The 16,071-nt window shown below is 39.4% G+C and overlaps 1 protein-coding gene across 2 annotated transcripts in view; it reads left to right on the plus strand.

Annotated features, from left to right (window-relative positions):
* PIEZO2 (piezo type mechanosensitive ion channel component 2) overlaps positions 1 to 16,071 on the plus strand; it is a 286,128-nt gene that overhangs the window by 145,492 nt on the left and 124,565 nt on the right. For both annotated transcript variants that reach the window (XM_066328884.1, XM_066328893.1), the window contains exon 5: positions 9,487 to 9,649. In XM_066328884.1, coding sequence (XP_066184981.1) covers positions 9,487 to 9,649 — 163 coding nt within the window. The remainder of the gene's footprint in view (positions 1 to 9,486; positions 9,650 to 16,071) is intronic.

A 16,071-nucleotide genomic window follows, 5' to 3' on the forward strand; every position in this document is an offset into this window, starting at 1 on the left:
TTTGAACAGAAAGAGGGCGATTCCTCTTACTAGTATGATCAGCCAGAGGTCTAAAGCCAAATAATTGAGTGGATTATTTTAAGGTAGAGCTCATTGTAGTCTATGGCAGGAAGACGGTAATAATTAAAGTCAGTGGTTTCAGAAAAAAGAGTAAGATACTGTGGTGCACCCAATATTTCCCCCTGTGTGCAGTGTGGGTGCAGCCTCACCCTGAGCACAATGTGCAGTTGTGGGCCCCACAATTTAAGAAGGATGCTAAAGTCTTTTTCTGGAAGAAGGCAACAAAGCTCGTGGAAGGGCTGGAAGGCATATCCTGTGAGGAGTGTCTGAGGACTTTGGCCTTGAAGGTCAGTCAGAGGCTTCAGGACAATATATTTAATAAGATGCTTTAACTTTTGTTTAGCCCTAAAAGGTCATGAAGTTGGATGAGAAAATCACTGTAGGACCCCTCCAACTGAGCTGTTCTGTTCTTTTCTATTTTACTTAGAGACTTTGATTTTCAAGAGAGAAAACTGTGCAAGGTGGTCAATTAATCTAGCAAATGTTAGCAGAGCACAGTATGCTTGTTTTCATTCTGATACTTCTCTGCCAGCTTCTGCCACAGGGGTGTTATATTGGCTGCACATTTATGACAGGAGAATTCCCAAATCGCACAATGGCAACTTGTAATCTTTTTTATGTGACACTAGTGGTTAAACAAACAAAAGGGCTTAATAAGGTGCCCAGGTGAACCTTAGATAAAACTAGGGAGATGAAAAGTAAGAGATCATGAGTCTCAGGGATGTAGGTAAATTTACTTTCTGCTAACAACTGCAGCATATGCACAGTCAGCAACCCAATGAGATTAAAGGGAAATGAAGCCTGAAGTAAATCAGGGATATTTTTAATAACTTAACAAGAAAATGATTAATTTCTACCACTTTGAAACCAAAAGCTAAAAAATATGTGATTATTAATCTGCCATTTCTAACAACATGCTACAGTAGTCTAGGTACCTAGCAAAAGAAGAGTAGCCTCATGTCACTACAGACTACTAAGTAAAGAGGTATCATGAAATAGAAGGAAGGAAATGATGACAGAGCAGTCTTTGCCTGAGGTTTCATAATTACTGTTAAATTTGGTACCTCAGATATGTCCTCATTGCTAACTGCAAGTGAGGACAAGATTTCTCTGTGCTGGGACAATTTCCATGTGGAATCCTTGTGCCTCTAAAACCTGTCATTGTGTCGTGTTGATCTGATGGTCTGGGCTGCCTCTGCATTCACATAAGGCCCTCTTAGAAGTCATCTCCATTCAGGATGAATCTTGCTTATCCAACTGTTGGTGTTCAGTTTTCAGGTTGCTCATTTCCTACCAGCCCTTGTGCTTATTTTCTTTTCAGCTGAATTAATTTCAGCTAACTTTTCTCATGCCATTTAACCTAGAGATTCAAAGAAAAGGAACATCTGATAGAAGATATTTTATGGCCTATGTTGTTTGAGCACTTGAGTTGTGAGACTGTTGTCCGTGTTTTTCTTGGCACAGCCCAGCCTCCTGCAGTACAGTGGTAGCTGGGAGCAGTACAGTGGTAAAGCCACCAGCAGCAGAATGTGAGCCAGTCTTTGTTTTTAATCTGGAGAGCAATCAGCATTGCAATTAGTATCCAAAAAAACTCTCTAGGACACATGCTTAACAGTTTGGCTTTGTGCTTTATTTTGTTTTTGTTGGGTTTTGTTCATGAGTAAATCAAGTGAGATCTCCAAATAGCGATTGGCACGTGAAACAGAAGGGAGCCTGTGGCTCCCGTGGAGTAGGAACATACTGTGTGCCTGCTCTGACCAGCCTGCTGCAGTGTGCTCACACTTGGCACCCAGTCAGCCTGGGGCACTTCACTTCATCTCCTTTTTGCCCGGTTTGGATCTGAGCAATCCTGTTTTTTCCAATGTAAGAGCCTCCCACACTGGCAGAACACTACCACAGTTACCTCCCGCACCTGAGGAAGGTCTTTGTTGGCCACACATCCTGCCATTGAGCAGTTGGCATCAAGCAGTGCAGGGGACTCCCTCCCACATGGATGTGGAGTGTTTGCCACCCAGAGGTTGTGTTGTATTGCTGAATTTACCGAAAAAATAAAAGCAACATCTAATGGCATTGGTAGGTTTAGTTTGCCACTGGTTTTTCTCTACTCCACTTCTCTTTTGATTGACACTGTAGAGTTGAACGAAGTGCACATGGGATGAATCAGGATGTTTCCTTTGGCCAGTTTTAATGGAAATCAGCAGGGAGGTGAGGGGAGATATTGTACACATGCCTCTGATGGCTGGAGCCTGCTTCCAGCAATGTCCATGTGCTCTTGCCTCTAAACTACTGGGATTTTCAGACTGGTGGTGATGACAAAGGTTAGATGTTGCTTTCTGTCCTGTCATGCTTGATGCTGTGAAGGGAAAGATGGGCATGTCCAGAGCAGACTGAGAGCTTTTTCATATGGAAGAATTGAGGGTGAATGGTTCCATCCCAGCAAACAGTCGCTTGGATTGTTTTAAATTAAGAATGGGTCTTGTGGGACAGAAGGGTCTCCTATGCAAACACTGAAGTGCAGTTGGCACTTCAGATTGAACCACTGGTAGTTGTGTGCTTTTCCTCTGCATTGAAGATAATTTGGCTCTGAAAATGACAGTAATTTACAATGTTGGTTGCTCTAATTGAGGGAAATATTATTCCATCCTCATCTGCAGCTGACTGGAAAATCTAGATGTGTCTTTTACTTTCTGTGATTATGGTATATGCTGGCAACAGAATGAAATGAAAAGTAGTTTAAAGTGATGATCTGTTCACGCTCCAACTAGAGTATGAGAACTGCAGAGAGGGAGAAAATATGTTTTGAAATAATCACCGAATGTCAGCCTGCTTCAGACTGTCAGCACTTACTTTTAGTCAGGACTATTGTGGAACATATGGTTATCTGTATGCCTTTATGTAAAACACTTTGCTGCCAGTTACCAAATATTTATGAGTTTTATGGACAAATTTAACTGGGAATGTTTTGCAGAGATCAATGAATATGGAACTAGTGCTTAAGCTAAATCCTTACACAATGAGCGCATAAGTGAGAAGCCTGTGTAAGAAGTGTTCAAAGTTAAAACAGAGTTTCTTTGAAGAGTTAAGACCAAAATTCACTTGTAGCTGGGGTGTCTTCAGCTGAGGTCTCTTCTGCTCACTTTGGCTCTGCCTCCATCTAGGATCACATTCCCATTTTGACCTGAAATAATTTGTGTAGCGGATGGACTTGTCATTTTCACCACTGTGCTGTGGGGCTGGCATGCACGGGGCCAGGGTGTGGAGGGGATTTCATTCACTTCCTCTTGGCTGTGCAGCACGAGTCCTGCTCCACATTTGGAGCTCTGGGACATGGGCAAAGTGAGCTGGGCGTTGTGGTGTCACGAGTCTGGCAGGAGTGCAGCTGAGTGCTTCGCGTGATAGCTGAAAATCCCTGCTGAAGTTTAAATCTTCTGTGTGCTGCTCTGGGCAAGCTGGAGTTTGCCTTTATTAGAAGATCAATGAACAAAAAGAAACAATGGGTCCTTTAGAAAGAGAAAAATTGCCACAAACCAATGTTTTACTTATTGCACATATCCATAATTTCTTAATGTTGAATGTTTTATGCAAGCAATGAGGCACCAAAATCTTGGCAACATACACTTAGTTTCAAATAGCTGCTCGCTCTCTCTGCATAGCAGTGTTTGGAAAGCAAATGTTTGGTTAATATGTGGTTAAGCACTTTTGCAATACAGAGTGTGTTCTTCATTGCAAGGTATCTTTCCTGAAAAAGCAAAGTGTACTTTTGGTTTTTGAATCTGTGCAGACATAGTTGGTAAGCAGTGATTTAGATTTTGCAAATACTTCAGGAGCCCTTTGAACTTGTATGTTGGGTAGGTCAGTGCATGCTAAATATTTTTATAAGTAGTTTTCTATGCATTTTTGCTTTCCTCTTCCTCCCACACATTTACTTTGCATGACCAATATTCTCTGAAAATGCAACTTCAGGTATTTTGGGTAAAACACATGCCATGCTCTGCATTAACTGAAAGGACCATCATATCAAGGCAGTGCAGAAGAGAGAGTGAGCCTGCACAGCACTGTGGATATTAATATTTCCAAATTTGTATTTTGTATTTGTGATATAATTTATTTTCAATTTGCTGATGAGCAAGGAAAAGACTAAAGGCAGACCTATCAGTGCTCAGCAGCTTGTAAACTTTACCCACGGCACAGGTTTGCCTTGAATGTGGTGGCAAGGTTGCCATGTGAACCAGCATCATAAAAAGCTTGTCTTTTGAGCCAGCAGGGGCAAACTTGGCACTGTGAATATAGACTGTGAGCTTCCTGTGTTCACTGAAGTGCTGGTTGTGGCTCAGACCAGGTGTGCAATCCTCAGACTCAGATAAGTAAAGTGGGAGTTTCCCAGCAAAGTTCGGGATCAGGCATTTCATCCTTCTTTCAAACAGAGAGGATAAGGCTCCTTATTAATAGCTTCTAGCTGCAACCAACCCCAACACTGTCTTCCAACAGCAAGGATCAGCAGGCACATCTCTAAGGCCATCTGGTTAATAAATAGCCTTTGGTACCCTCGGAGTTCCCACTGTGTTTGGATCAGAGAGGATACTAGTGATAAACAAATGAATCATTCATGGTACTGCGTAGCACCTGTGAAATCCTGCCCATCCATGTTTCCAGGGGTCCGTGCTTATGATTCTCGGGTCTGTTTTACCTCCAAATAAAATGATCACAGTTGCAGATGAAGCCCGTGGCAATTCAGCTGTAAGCATCTACAGCAGTGCATTAATTACCCCGAAATATTAGATCCAATTAGAAATATCAGATGTTTCACAGTCACCAAACAGATGAATGGAAATTATTAGCATCTATGCATCTCTTCCTTAGTTTATAACTTGCTAACTGTTAATACAGTGTTATCTTTTTTGTTTTATTAAATCAATTAGAAAGTAAAGAGATGCTATAGAAAATCCCTGATGGGAAAAGAGGGAAAATGTATGCACGTATGGAAGGATGTAGTATGCATGAATAAGGCTTCTAATAACTTTTTAAAAATGCAATAAAAATAATATTCAAAATATTTTGTTTACCAGTATTCAATATAAAAGCTTTTTACAGTTCTTTAATCTGGGAGCGTTATCTTATTTATTGTCTAACATAAGCTTAACATTGTGATATGTTGCTGATGCTGAATTAATTCTAGTTCTGTTTAAAAAAGACTGGTTCTTCTTTCCCATTTTTGTTTATTTGTAACAAAATAGTAAATATTTAAAGTTGAAGACTGTTGGTATTCGTTTTATATGTGGACTATTTTATACATTATACATGGTGTCTCACGTGTGTTACTATGTCTTTTACTTTTTTAAAACTGAAACCATTGCAGTTCTAATTCTAATAGTTCTGCTGCCTTTCTGGTTGTATTCTGCAAGTCTGAAATAAGGAGGAAGTTAGAGGGTCTGCCATTCTAAAGAGACGAAATCAGGCCAGATGTGGCAGTATTAACTCTTCACTGTTCACCAAAGCTTGTATATTCAGTAGGAGATGAATGATTTTAATTTATAAGTAGCAGTTATTCTAGCAAGGCAAAAAGTGAAAATTTTATTTTAATAAAAGTGAAATGCTGATTTCTACAGCTCCAAACAGGAATGTAATGTTTCATTATGCTAGCATTTGGTTTTGGGGGTTTTTTTTTTGTTTGTTTTTGTTTTTGTTTTGACTACCAGTGAGTGTACATGAAGTAAGAGAATGGTTTTCACATGTGTGTCCAAACTCTATTCTCAATGCAGAGAAAATAGGAAATTTTGCTTAGCTTCTTGAGCAGCAGAGAAATTCAGGAATAAACCAGGGACACACTGTCCTATAAAAATTCTGTATATACACAGAAAATACAGATGATCCCTTTATAAAGTAGCAAATTTAAAGTATTCAGCTGAAATCAGCAGGGAAACATATTGTCTGATGAGAAAACTGCTGTATTAGGAGTCTGTTGATACAATAAAAGAGTTTCATATATTGACAGAAAAGTAAAGAAATTCCTTTTGTCCTACGAAAGTTATTTTTGTTGCAGAGGAACTGTTGCAACCTTAACTGTAGGGTCCCTTCTGACCTAACTAGTAATCCCTTCTCTTAAAAATTGTGTACAATTTGATTTATTTGGTCAAGGGAAAGTAAAAAAAAAAAAACATTTCAAACCCCTAATCCACTCTGTGTGTGTGTGTGTCCATGCTGTTTTCTTCTGCATCCTGTAAGAAAGAAGGAAAAACTAAAGCTGCCCTTTACTGTAATTACACACCAGAATATTTCTGGCTGTGTTATAAGCTTCAGTCACTGGTATCTATTACAGCTAAAGCTGCCCTGTAGGTAAATTATTTAGTTTAAGTGAATAAATTATTCTTTACCAGCTGTAGATCAAAAGCTATGACCAATTCATTGAACACCATGAGATTCTTGCAGGGATTTAAAAAAAAAGCTGTTGTTTTAGGAGATCTGAATAGGTTTCCTGTTCTTCTGTTTAACTTCGTCATTTGAAAGCCTCTTTTGGAGGAAAGGGAACAATGTATAGACTGTTATCAAATGCAAAATATGACCATGTGTGAATGCGCAAATAAAGTGAGAAATGTTTGTGGAATGATCACAGTATTTGCCATTCTTTTTTGTATTGCCAGAGATAACAAGTGGGAATAACTGATTTTTGTTTTAGCTTTTGCTGTGAAAAAGTGGGGAGAAAATTACTTGGGGTTGAATGAAGCAGTGTATTATTCTGCTTTACAGGAGAATATACATTCCTCTTCTTTCAAGTGATCTTTTGTTTCCTTTTTAATTATCACACCGAGGTCAATTTGTTTTCCTTTTCATGGAGAAGTGGGGATAGCACACATTTGCAACTGGTTTTGGTGAATAAACTATTCAATAAACTATTCATGTGCAGAATTTCTCCCCGCTCCGTGGTTAGGTACCAGTGTTCAGGCTCTCTGTTGCCAGCCTGAGCTGTATGTTACATCTCTCACAACAATGCACTAAACGATTTTATTTTGAAAGATCAGAAGCACTTGGTTTGGAAAGATGTGAGCTGCACCAGGGGCGGGGCTCCTTCAGGGGTCTCCCCTTGGTCTGGGGAGTGGGATATGTGAAGGAATACCCAGCATGGCTCCATGGGAGTACAGTGTGAGGAAGGAGAACCTGGTGCAACTAAGAAGCGCTGGTGCTTGAAGGCTGGCACTTTTTAATTTGTACACGTGTGAGTGGTTGAATCTGAAGGACTTCAGAAGGGATGCAAAATTAATTTTATGATTTTCAATTAATTAAGTCTCCAGATCCATGTAAAGAAAAAAAAAATTACTTACAGAAGTGTTACAGCTTTTACAGTAGGAGTAATCTGACAGTAGGAGTAATCTGACCCATTTTTCAACATGAGCCTAGCAAATTTCTACTGTTCTTACAGTAATTAATTCTGGATTGAGGGTGTATGTTAATTCTTTTGAAAAAATACTCAAGTGAAACTTTCAAAATCAAGAATTCAGGTTTTTTGTTTGTTTGTTTGTTTTTTGTTTTGGTTTGGTTTTGTTTTTGTTTTTTGTTTTTTGTTTTTTTGGGGTATTTTTTCCCACATATTTAGTAAAACCACTTTAAGAGGCCTGTTTCAACACAATGAACAGGATAATTGAAAAAAAAATTATTATTATGAAAACATGTAAACTCTTGTTGGGGAAAAGATTCATTAAACATGTGCTTTTTACCTATTTCTGTTGAGGTGCAGCCTGGGTTAATCTTCAGTGACATTAAGAGCCACCGTACTGCAAAATGAATGGGGGGCTCATGTCAAGCCAGGATTTTCTGTAATGTTAACCAGAGTGGCCATGCTCTCATAGGCCAGTTGACCCTACAGCAAGCTGTGCTGGTACCAGTGGCACAAGAAACAAGCAAGCAGTCCAACAAGAACTTTGCCATCTACTTCTTTTGCAAGCCTTTTGACTACCGGATTTTTTTTCTCTGTTTCAGGACAACTGAAAGCCATTAGTGAAGTATTTTCAAGCTACTTAGCTGCCATACTGTGCGTGACCATTTAGGGTTAAGCTGTTGAAAGAAACATTAAAGCCAGCTTTCTGATCATTTACCTTATTCCCACTTTGAGCAGATGTTATTTTGCAAGATACACATCAGTGGAAAAGCTGGGTCAGCAGCAGTGATGGAAATGTTGGATTTGATCATGGGGATATGTGCAGACCCACATGGTTCTCGACAGTGGTTGTATTGTAATCACATTAGAGATTTTTTTGATACTCCAGGCCTGCATTTAATCACAGCAGTTGCAGGTAACTCCTTCACGAACAGCTTCTTTTAGGCTTCAAAGCTGTGATGAAGAAGGCCAGAGGTGACCTCTTTCTTAGCAACCTATAAAACAACCTATTAGGTTTTCTACCAGCTCAGGCTATGAAGACCTAGTGTACTCACCTGTGCCCAAGGAACTATACAGATGCCTCATCTGTCCTCAGAACTGATTACAGACATGAAGCCCAATAAAAAAAATAAAATTAGAGCTGTGCATTTGAAATGCCTTAACTTCCCAGTTTCAAATAATTATGATTATATCCTCTGATAGTTGAGAGTTTATTATGGGCATTCAGCAGTTTAATAAACTGTTCCACTAAACCTAAATCCAAGGTCTCCTTTTTAACATTTAATGAAATTCAGACACCACATCCAAATCCAGAAAGTCATATTTCCTAGTACAAGCAATTAAATCTGTACAATGAAACAGTACAATTTTTTCCTACATGAGAATTATCATGCCTTACAGATCTTTCAGAGGTGAAGAAAGGCTTCCTTGGCAGGGATTGAACACATGAATTAGCATTTAAGTGTTTGTACTTAAATACCCAGAAAGGTATTAAGGTAGTCTATTGAATAAAATGTATTAACCAGTAACATAATAAAACATGCTAAAATATTAAAGACTTTCTGGTTATTCCCCTGTGTGCCAAGAAGAAGGATTAGGGCACCCTTAAGGGTGGACATCTTCATCCTTGGTGGACCTGGATGTTGTCTTTGTGAGGAATGCTGGTATAAGGATTGTGCTTCATAGAGTTGGATCTTCTAGCTACTCAGCTGAAATTTATCTTGTTGAATTTGGAGGTTATTCTTTCAAATATTTGTATTGCTTACAAAAAAATTGATGCGGAATTGGGTTAATCAACATGATGAGTATGACTAAAATATGAGTATGCAAGCTCCCAACAAATAATCACTCATTCTGTACTTCTGGAGAGCAAAAATATCTGTCTGTCTAGAATTCCTTGATCATCTTCATATTTCACATATTGCAGAGATTTCTTATTAGTGGGGATTTGGGGTTTTTTCTTTGCCTTGAGCTTTCTTTCTGTTCCAGTTGAAAATGCCATTGGAAGTAACAAATGTTTCTTTGTTTTTTTTGTTGTTTTTTTTCATCCCATACAGTGTGAAAGGAGCAGATGCTGGAAACGTGATCAGACTATTTGTACCAGATATTGGGATGTTCATTGCTAGTCTGACAATATGGCTCCTCTGCCGCAACATGTTTCAGAAGCCAGTAACCGAGGATGCAGCACAGTGCAACATGCAGTTTGAAAATGAGGAGATGGTATCAAATACACATTTCTATCTGTATGGCTTTCAGTGAGCTTTGACATTCCTGAGTTCTGAAACGGTTTCGTGAGGGCTGGCTATGTTAAGAAGTAAACTTTCTTTCAGGAAATGAAATGATTGGTTTTAAAGTGGAAAAATCTAAAGTTATTATGTAAAAAAAACAAAGCAGAATATGAAAAGTGGTAGATCTGCTACAGGATTTTCCAAATAATTTCGAGTTAAGAAACAATCATGATAGTCCATTACGAGTTGTTCTTCACCAGAGCTGCTGGTTAAATCCGGCAAGGTTGTTCTGCTACATACAGTGCTCAGTTTCTTAGATAGCATTCCTATTTCTGAATTTGTTATCCAAGTATAACAGCAGCATCTGAGTGATCATCAGAAATTGCTCTTAAAGAATGGAAGAGAGTGTGTATTAAGTTCATGGAAGGAGTTATCTAAAACTTTGGTCATACTGAGTGAGATTGAGAATGATTTGGGGGGATAACTTAGCTGGAAGTGATGATGTATTTGCTGTATCTTTTACTAGTGGGGAGAAGAGTAGCAGTGATACTGAATGCAGAAAAATCCACAGAAAGAGGAAAACTATTTTATAATATAAAAAGCCACAGTGGGAATTCAGGCCAGGGTGCAGAAAAATTCCTACTACTAATCTTAACATGTTTTTTATCAGACTGTCTAGCATGGCTTGGGGCTCATTTTCTGTCTCCTTTTACATACGGGTGGAATCTTTCTTTTCTTTACTTTCAAAACACCATTTTCAGGGGAGACAATTTCAACTTGCTCATTTCAAATAGAAATTGAACTTTGGAGTGAAGGAAATACTTAGGAGGATCAGTTGCCCGTTTTGGTGCCACTATATAGAGTAAAAAGAGGCCTCTCTGCATGTTGCCAGGTTGTCTGGATTGTGACAGTGCCAGAAGCTGGTCAAGTTTCTAGCACATGCGAGATCAATATCAGGACTGCGCTTTTTACTCAGTTGCAGTTGGAATTCATATGGGCTCTCCTGGCAGCTGAAGATTGCCTGAAGGTTGCAGCTCTTTAACTGCACGTTGGAGGATATGTAGGGTTTGGTCTGATGTGCGTATGCAAATCTTTGTGTCTCCTGGAACCTGGTTTTTATCAGCTTTAAATCTGCTTTATCGTTGGAGCTGTGCGAAATGGATTTTGCGGCAGGCTGGAACCTTGGGCTGTACCCAGAAAGGGAAAGAAGTGTGGCTTATAAGCATGGTTTGTGTTCAGCTCTCCTCTTAAATGGGTTTTATTTTACCAAAGTGAGCTCCAACAGACTTCTTTCGTGCTCTTGATCTTCTGAAAAGAAAGTATTCTAAAGCACAGAACAGGAATAATCTGATGGCGGATTAGAAAGATGGGCATAGTTTGGTTCCTTTGAAACCAGATGATGATGTTTGGATATTCACTTTTTCTTTGGTTCAGAGGTGAACCTGAGCCTGGAGTCTGGGTCAAAGGGAGCTCGGGGTCCTGGGGAGGACAGCTGCTGGCTTCCAAGCAGGGTTCAACAGTCATTCCCCCCCAATGCAAGGAAAAAGCTGAGCTATCAAACACTAATTACATAGCACAGAGTGTAGTTTTATATGGGGCTGGTCCTGGACTGGCTACCTAAATGCCAAGGCAAGAGTATTCCATAAGGGAAGAAGGAGGGAGAGAAGAAAACTCTAACTGCAGAGAAATATCAACACTGGGCAAATACAAATATGTGTAAATATGTTTTTCTTCTTCACATCAAAACCCAGTGAATATTATTTGTGTTCTATAAACTGCATGTATTGCAGGATATTTAGTGAACATAGCAGCTGTGTTTAGATTTAGTGGCACCCAAAGCTCTATCACAGGAATTTTTTTTAAAAAGGGATGATATTTTCTGTTATGTGAGTGGCTACCAAATACTTTAAAGATTTCTGCCCTTCACAGCTGAAATGATGAACCTGCATCAGAGTAATCTGCTAGCTTTTTAAAGATTGAATGAAATGGAGAGTGGAAAATCAAATACCAATTAAACATGTTTTTCCAAACTTCAGTTTTCTCTTTCTAGGTGTCTGCACATAACATCCTGGAATCATTTCTGCTGGTTAGGAGGACAAGGCAGAAGCAGCTGAATCTGCTAGGAATATGTATTTGGCAGGACTGACTGCAAGGAACCTAATGCATATGCAGATTAGGCCACTGAGTGTCTGAATTTGGGAGGATGTTGGCATGGTCTCAAATGAGTCCAAACTGTGTAGGTTTCATGTAATTTTCAATTCTTTCTTGGTAGAGTACACTGGAAAAGGGAAGACTTCATCAGTGACCAATTCTTTGAATTCTGTGTGAGCTGACTGATGCCTGTGGTTCTGTGTTGGTGCAGCTTGTTACTGATGGTGAATTAGGAAACATAAACTGAGTTGCAGCAACAACTGTCCTACAAAAAGACACTTCACGAAAATGCTGAGCTTGGTACTGTACCTCCAAGGGAAATAGTCCTGCGTTTGTTAGACCAGTCCTGTAGGCAATTCTAGAGCTGAAGAGCTGCCCGCTGAGAGTTCCTGCCACCAGTCCTTAGAAACTTGTGGCAGGAGATGTTGTTAAGAATGCATCAGCTGGTTTAAACAGCCTTAGCAGAGCCTTAGAAGAGGTAACTTTTCAGGTTGATAGATGCCCAGCCACAGATGGTTCTATAAATTGAGAAATCAGCACTTCCAAGCCAAAGCAGGGTCTTGCAGCTTTACCTTCTTGCATTAAATTATTTACACTGAATGATTCTCAGATCCCTTTGCTCTGTGGGAGAGTGAAATACTATCAAAATAGGCTTAATTAAAGAAGAAAGGTTAATCTATTTGCTCCTTCCAGTATTTCTGTCTAGGAAAACCTGTTAAATAATTGGTATAATACTGCTAAAATTGACCTTTTCAAAGGTCTGTGTGAGCCCATCACATTTCAGTTGATATATGGGCATGCTGTAAAAATCTCTCCAGTTGAGCAGCAGTTTGTGTGCTGTGTTTTGGTGTGGCAATAGCCTCGAGAAACCAGCCCTGATGGATCAGATTGCTTGTGGATTGAGATGCAATTCAAAACAAGAAAAAGTATCAGAATCCAAATTAAGAACAACATGGATTCGTTGAAAAATGGATGTCTTTCTCCATTATGCTGCATCCAACTTTAAGGGAAACAGATCTCGATCAGAAAAGTTTATTCTACAGAGCAGAACTGGGGGAGGAGGCTCTAAGGCAGTGAGACTCTCAATTATTTGTAAGTAACACTATCCCAGGAATAAGCAGAGTGTGGTTTTAATTAACAGTGAGTCATGGAGTAGGAAGGTTTGCCAGATACCAGGCTGCAGTCCAACTCATTACCACCCCTAAATGGTTGCACACTTGGAGCAAACGTGTCTGCAGGCCTTTTTATTAGGGCTCAGAAAATTTAAAGCAGGTGAATTCAGCTGGAGAGAGGCCCGGGCTGCAAATGCCGAAAAGCACAATGCCAGTCACAAGGTGTGAAAGGTGTAAGAAAATAAGAAACAAGAGTTAAGTCCCAGCTGCAGCTGAAAGTACGGCATTTTTGATTTGGAGCAGATGGTGGTTTATGTGCCAAAATGCAGATACAGTATATACAGTCTGATAGGTATTACAAAGGAAGTAGCCTTTTCTTGAGACTGTGGATGAATTGCTTCATGTTTTAAGTGACAGTGGCAGGAAGGAAAATCCTTCTGCAATTGCACAACTTAAACTTTAGAAGAGGTGTTGATCTTAGTTGAAAAAAAACCTGTTGTAGTCTTCAATGCAACTTCCTCCCAAGGCACTTGCTTGCCTTGCCCACTGAAGCTTGTTCCTCATGTGTGATGTCCTAGAAAACAAATAGGACCATAAGGTTCTTACTTTCTTACTTTGTTTCATAATCTGAGGCAAGGCTGATCCCAAATCTTCCACCCATCCTCTTTTCTGCAGAAGTCAGAGATTTGTTTGGGAATCTCAAAAAGGAAAAAAATGGGGGAAAAAAATGGGGGAAAAAAATGGAAATAGGGGATTTTTTTTTTTAATAAAATAAAGTTTGAGAAGAATGTGAGGAGAGCTTGACCTGAAGTCAAGATTCCGGGCTGGAATCAGGAGGACCAGCATGGTTCTCACTTTGGCCACAAACTTGGTTTGTGCCCTCGAATCTACTACTTCATGTGTCTCTGGCCTCCTGTGTCCCTTGGCACACAGAAGCAGTAACATGCTTGGTTCCCCAGCTTTGTCCTTCTAAGCAGTGGCAGGCTGTTTGCCTTCCTCCTACTCTGAGCACGTAGTGCATTGAGAGCTCTCCTTTGGTCCAGGTCCCCAAGTGTAACTGCAGTATGTTCCATACAGGACAGAACAGACAGGCTCTGAGAACTGCCCATGTCCCATGCCTTGTCCAAGGACTTTCTAGCATAGGAATTACCCATTTAAACCAGTATCCTTATTCTGAAAGTAGCTGGTACCTGCTGGACAGGAGCAAAAGCAAATAAGAGAATACCTCTTTGCAACATTACAGTTTATCCTGATCTCTCCTAGTGTGAGAATGACTTTAATCCTAAAACATGTGGTTTCAAATCCCTTCCAAAAAAAGTTGTCTGTAATTATAGCTACTCTGAATAATCTTGTTAAACATATAATTACCCAGAATCTTTTAAAACCTCATTAATTCCTTGGCTTCGGTGGTGTCATGAAGCAAGGACTTCCACAATTTAATAAGCGCTGTTTGATTTTATTTTGAATTTAACACTCTTTAATTTTATGGAAGGTCCCTTGTATTACATGTTATAAATCAGAATGAGATGGTATAAGGGAAATCAAATGTATTTATTATCTTCTATATTTGACCTTTTAAGAGTTTTTTTTTTTTTAATGCATTTGTCACTTTAATTAGTTCTTTTTTTCTGAAAAAACTATACTTCTGCAATTTTTTGAGCTACAGAGATTCAGTTCCTCAGTATTTCAGCAAAGTCTTACTGTTGATTTAAATGATAATATTATGGCATGGATTATTAAGTTCAAAGATTTTAGCACTGAGAAATTCTACCAGTATATCACCTACCTACGTGTTCTGCATAAGTGAACAGATCTGAGAATGGTCTGATATCCCAGTCTTTGCAGTTGTATTCTTCTTGCCCTCAGATGTAACCTGCTTTAAATGGTTTACAGTGGTGGCCATGACCCTGTCTAAAGGACCATCTCATTTTTCTTGAAGCCTGTGATGGGTATATTTCTCCATAGATGATTTATTGCTTTGTGTCCTAATATAATTGGATTTTACCAGTATCAAGCATTCACCTGACTTGATTAACTATCATTGACATGGGATGCTTTGGCCCCAGTTTCTCTAAACATCTTCCTCCCACGTGCAACTCCTCTTTCAATATTTGCTTTTCTTCTGAGATAGAAAATTATTGCTGTTGTGGGAAATTCTGTGGAAAAAGAATTTCCTAGAGAGGGTTGGAATGTTTGGCTTCTTTAAGCTTCCTGATGATGCCTCTATTATTTTTCATCTTTTTCTTCTTGTTGTCTGTATTAAACACAGCACAAGCTCGCTACTTCAAATTGGTTATTAATGTTTCTCTGGTTCTGACCTCTGGAGAGCTGGTCAAACCCACTTGGTTTTTGTGTACTTTGAACATGGTATAAACAGGATTTAAAACTTTTTTTTCCTGCAGTTCGAAAAGAGTAGATGAGTCTCCCTTATCTCTTTGCTTGTGATGTTTGTAGTTGTGAAGTTTGCCAGACCTTACACAGCTGCCTCCCTCGGTAACAATTCTAATGCATCTCATCTTAACAAGGGTCAAAAGTTTACAAGTTACATTAGCCCCTTGGTTTGATGCACATGTCTTTGGATAAGTCTTAACACAAATACGCAATTATACTGCAGCAGGCTGCAGCTACATGATGTTACATAGTGCAGTGTGTTGTGTGTTAGCAAAGGCTGTCAGCCTGCTGGGAGGGAAATTTCAGTGTGCACCTGTCCTGTTCTGGGGGAAACATGACAGGATGCAATTCTTCTTGTGGCAGCTCTTCACTGGGGTTACTAACAGTTTTCCCTTACAAATTTTGAGATACAGAGTTATTAACCGGACAACTAAAATCCTGGAATACTGCTGCCTTTGGATGGTCTAAGTGATGAGTAACATAGGAGCAGAAGGAATCTCTTGCCTCACGGAATTCAGTCTGCTGTTCCTTCAGGCAGCTGTATCACGCAATTCCCTCTGGAAGGTAGAAAGCACCATCTTGAAAACAGGGCAATTTTCCTTCATCCCATTGTTTCAGAAATGACCCTGTTCTGTAATTTTGCTTTTCTGGTGGTTAGAAAGCATCCGATTTCTATTGCACATATACTCATGGCTGCATTAAAACGTTTTTAGTTCTTCTCCTCTTTTGCTTCAATACAATTTTTCTGTCTTTAGAATTA

Source organism: Sylvia atricapilla, chromosome 1 (assembly GCF_009819655.1).
Source record: "Sylvia atricapilla isolate bSylAtr1 chromosome 1, bSylAtr1.pri, whole genome shotgun sequence".
Lineage (NCBI taxonomy): Eukaryota > Metazoa > Chordata > Aves > Passeriformes > Sylviidae > Sylvia > Sylvia atricapilla.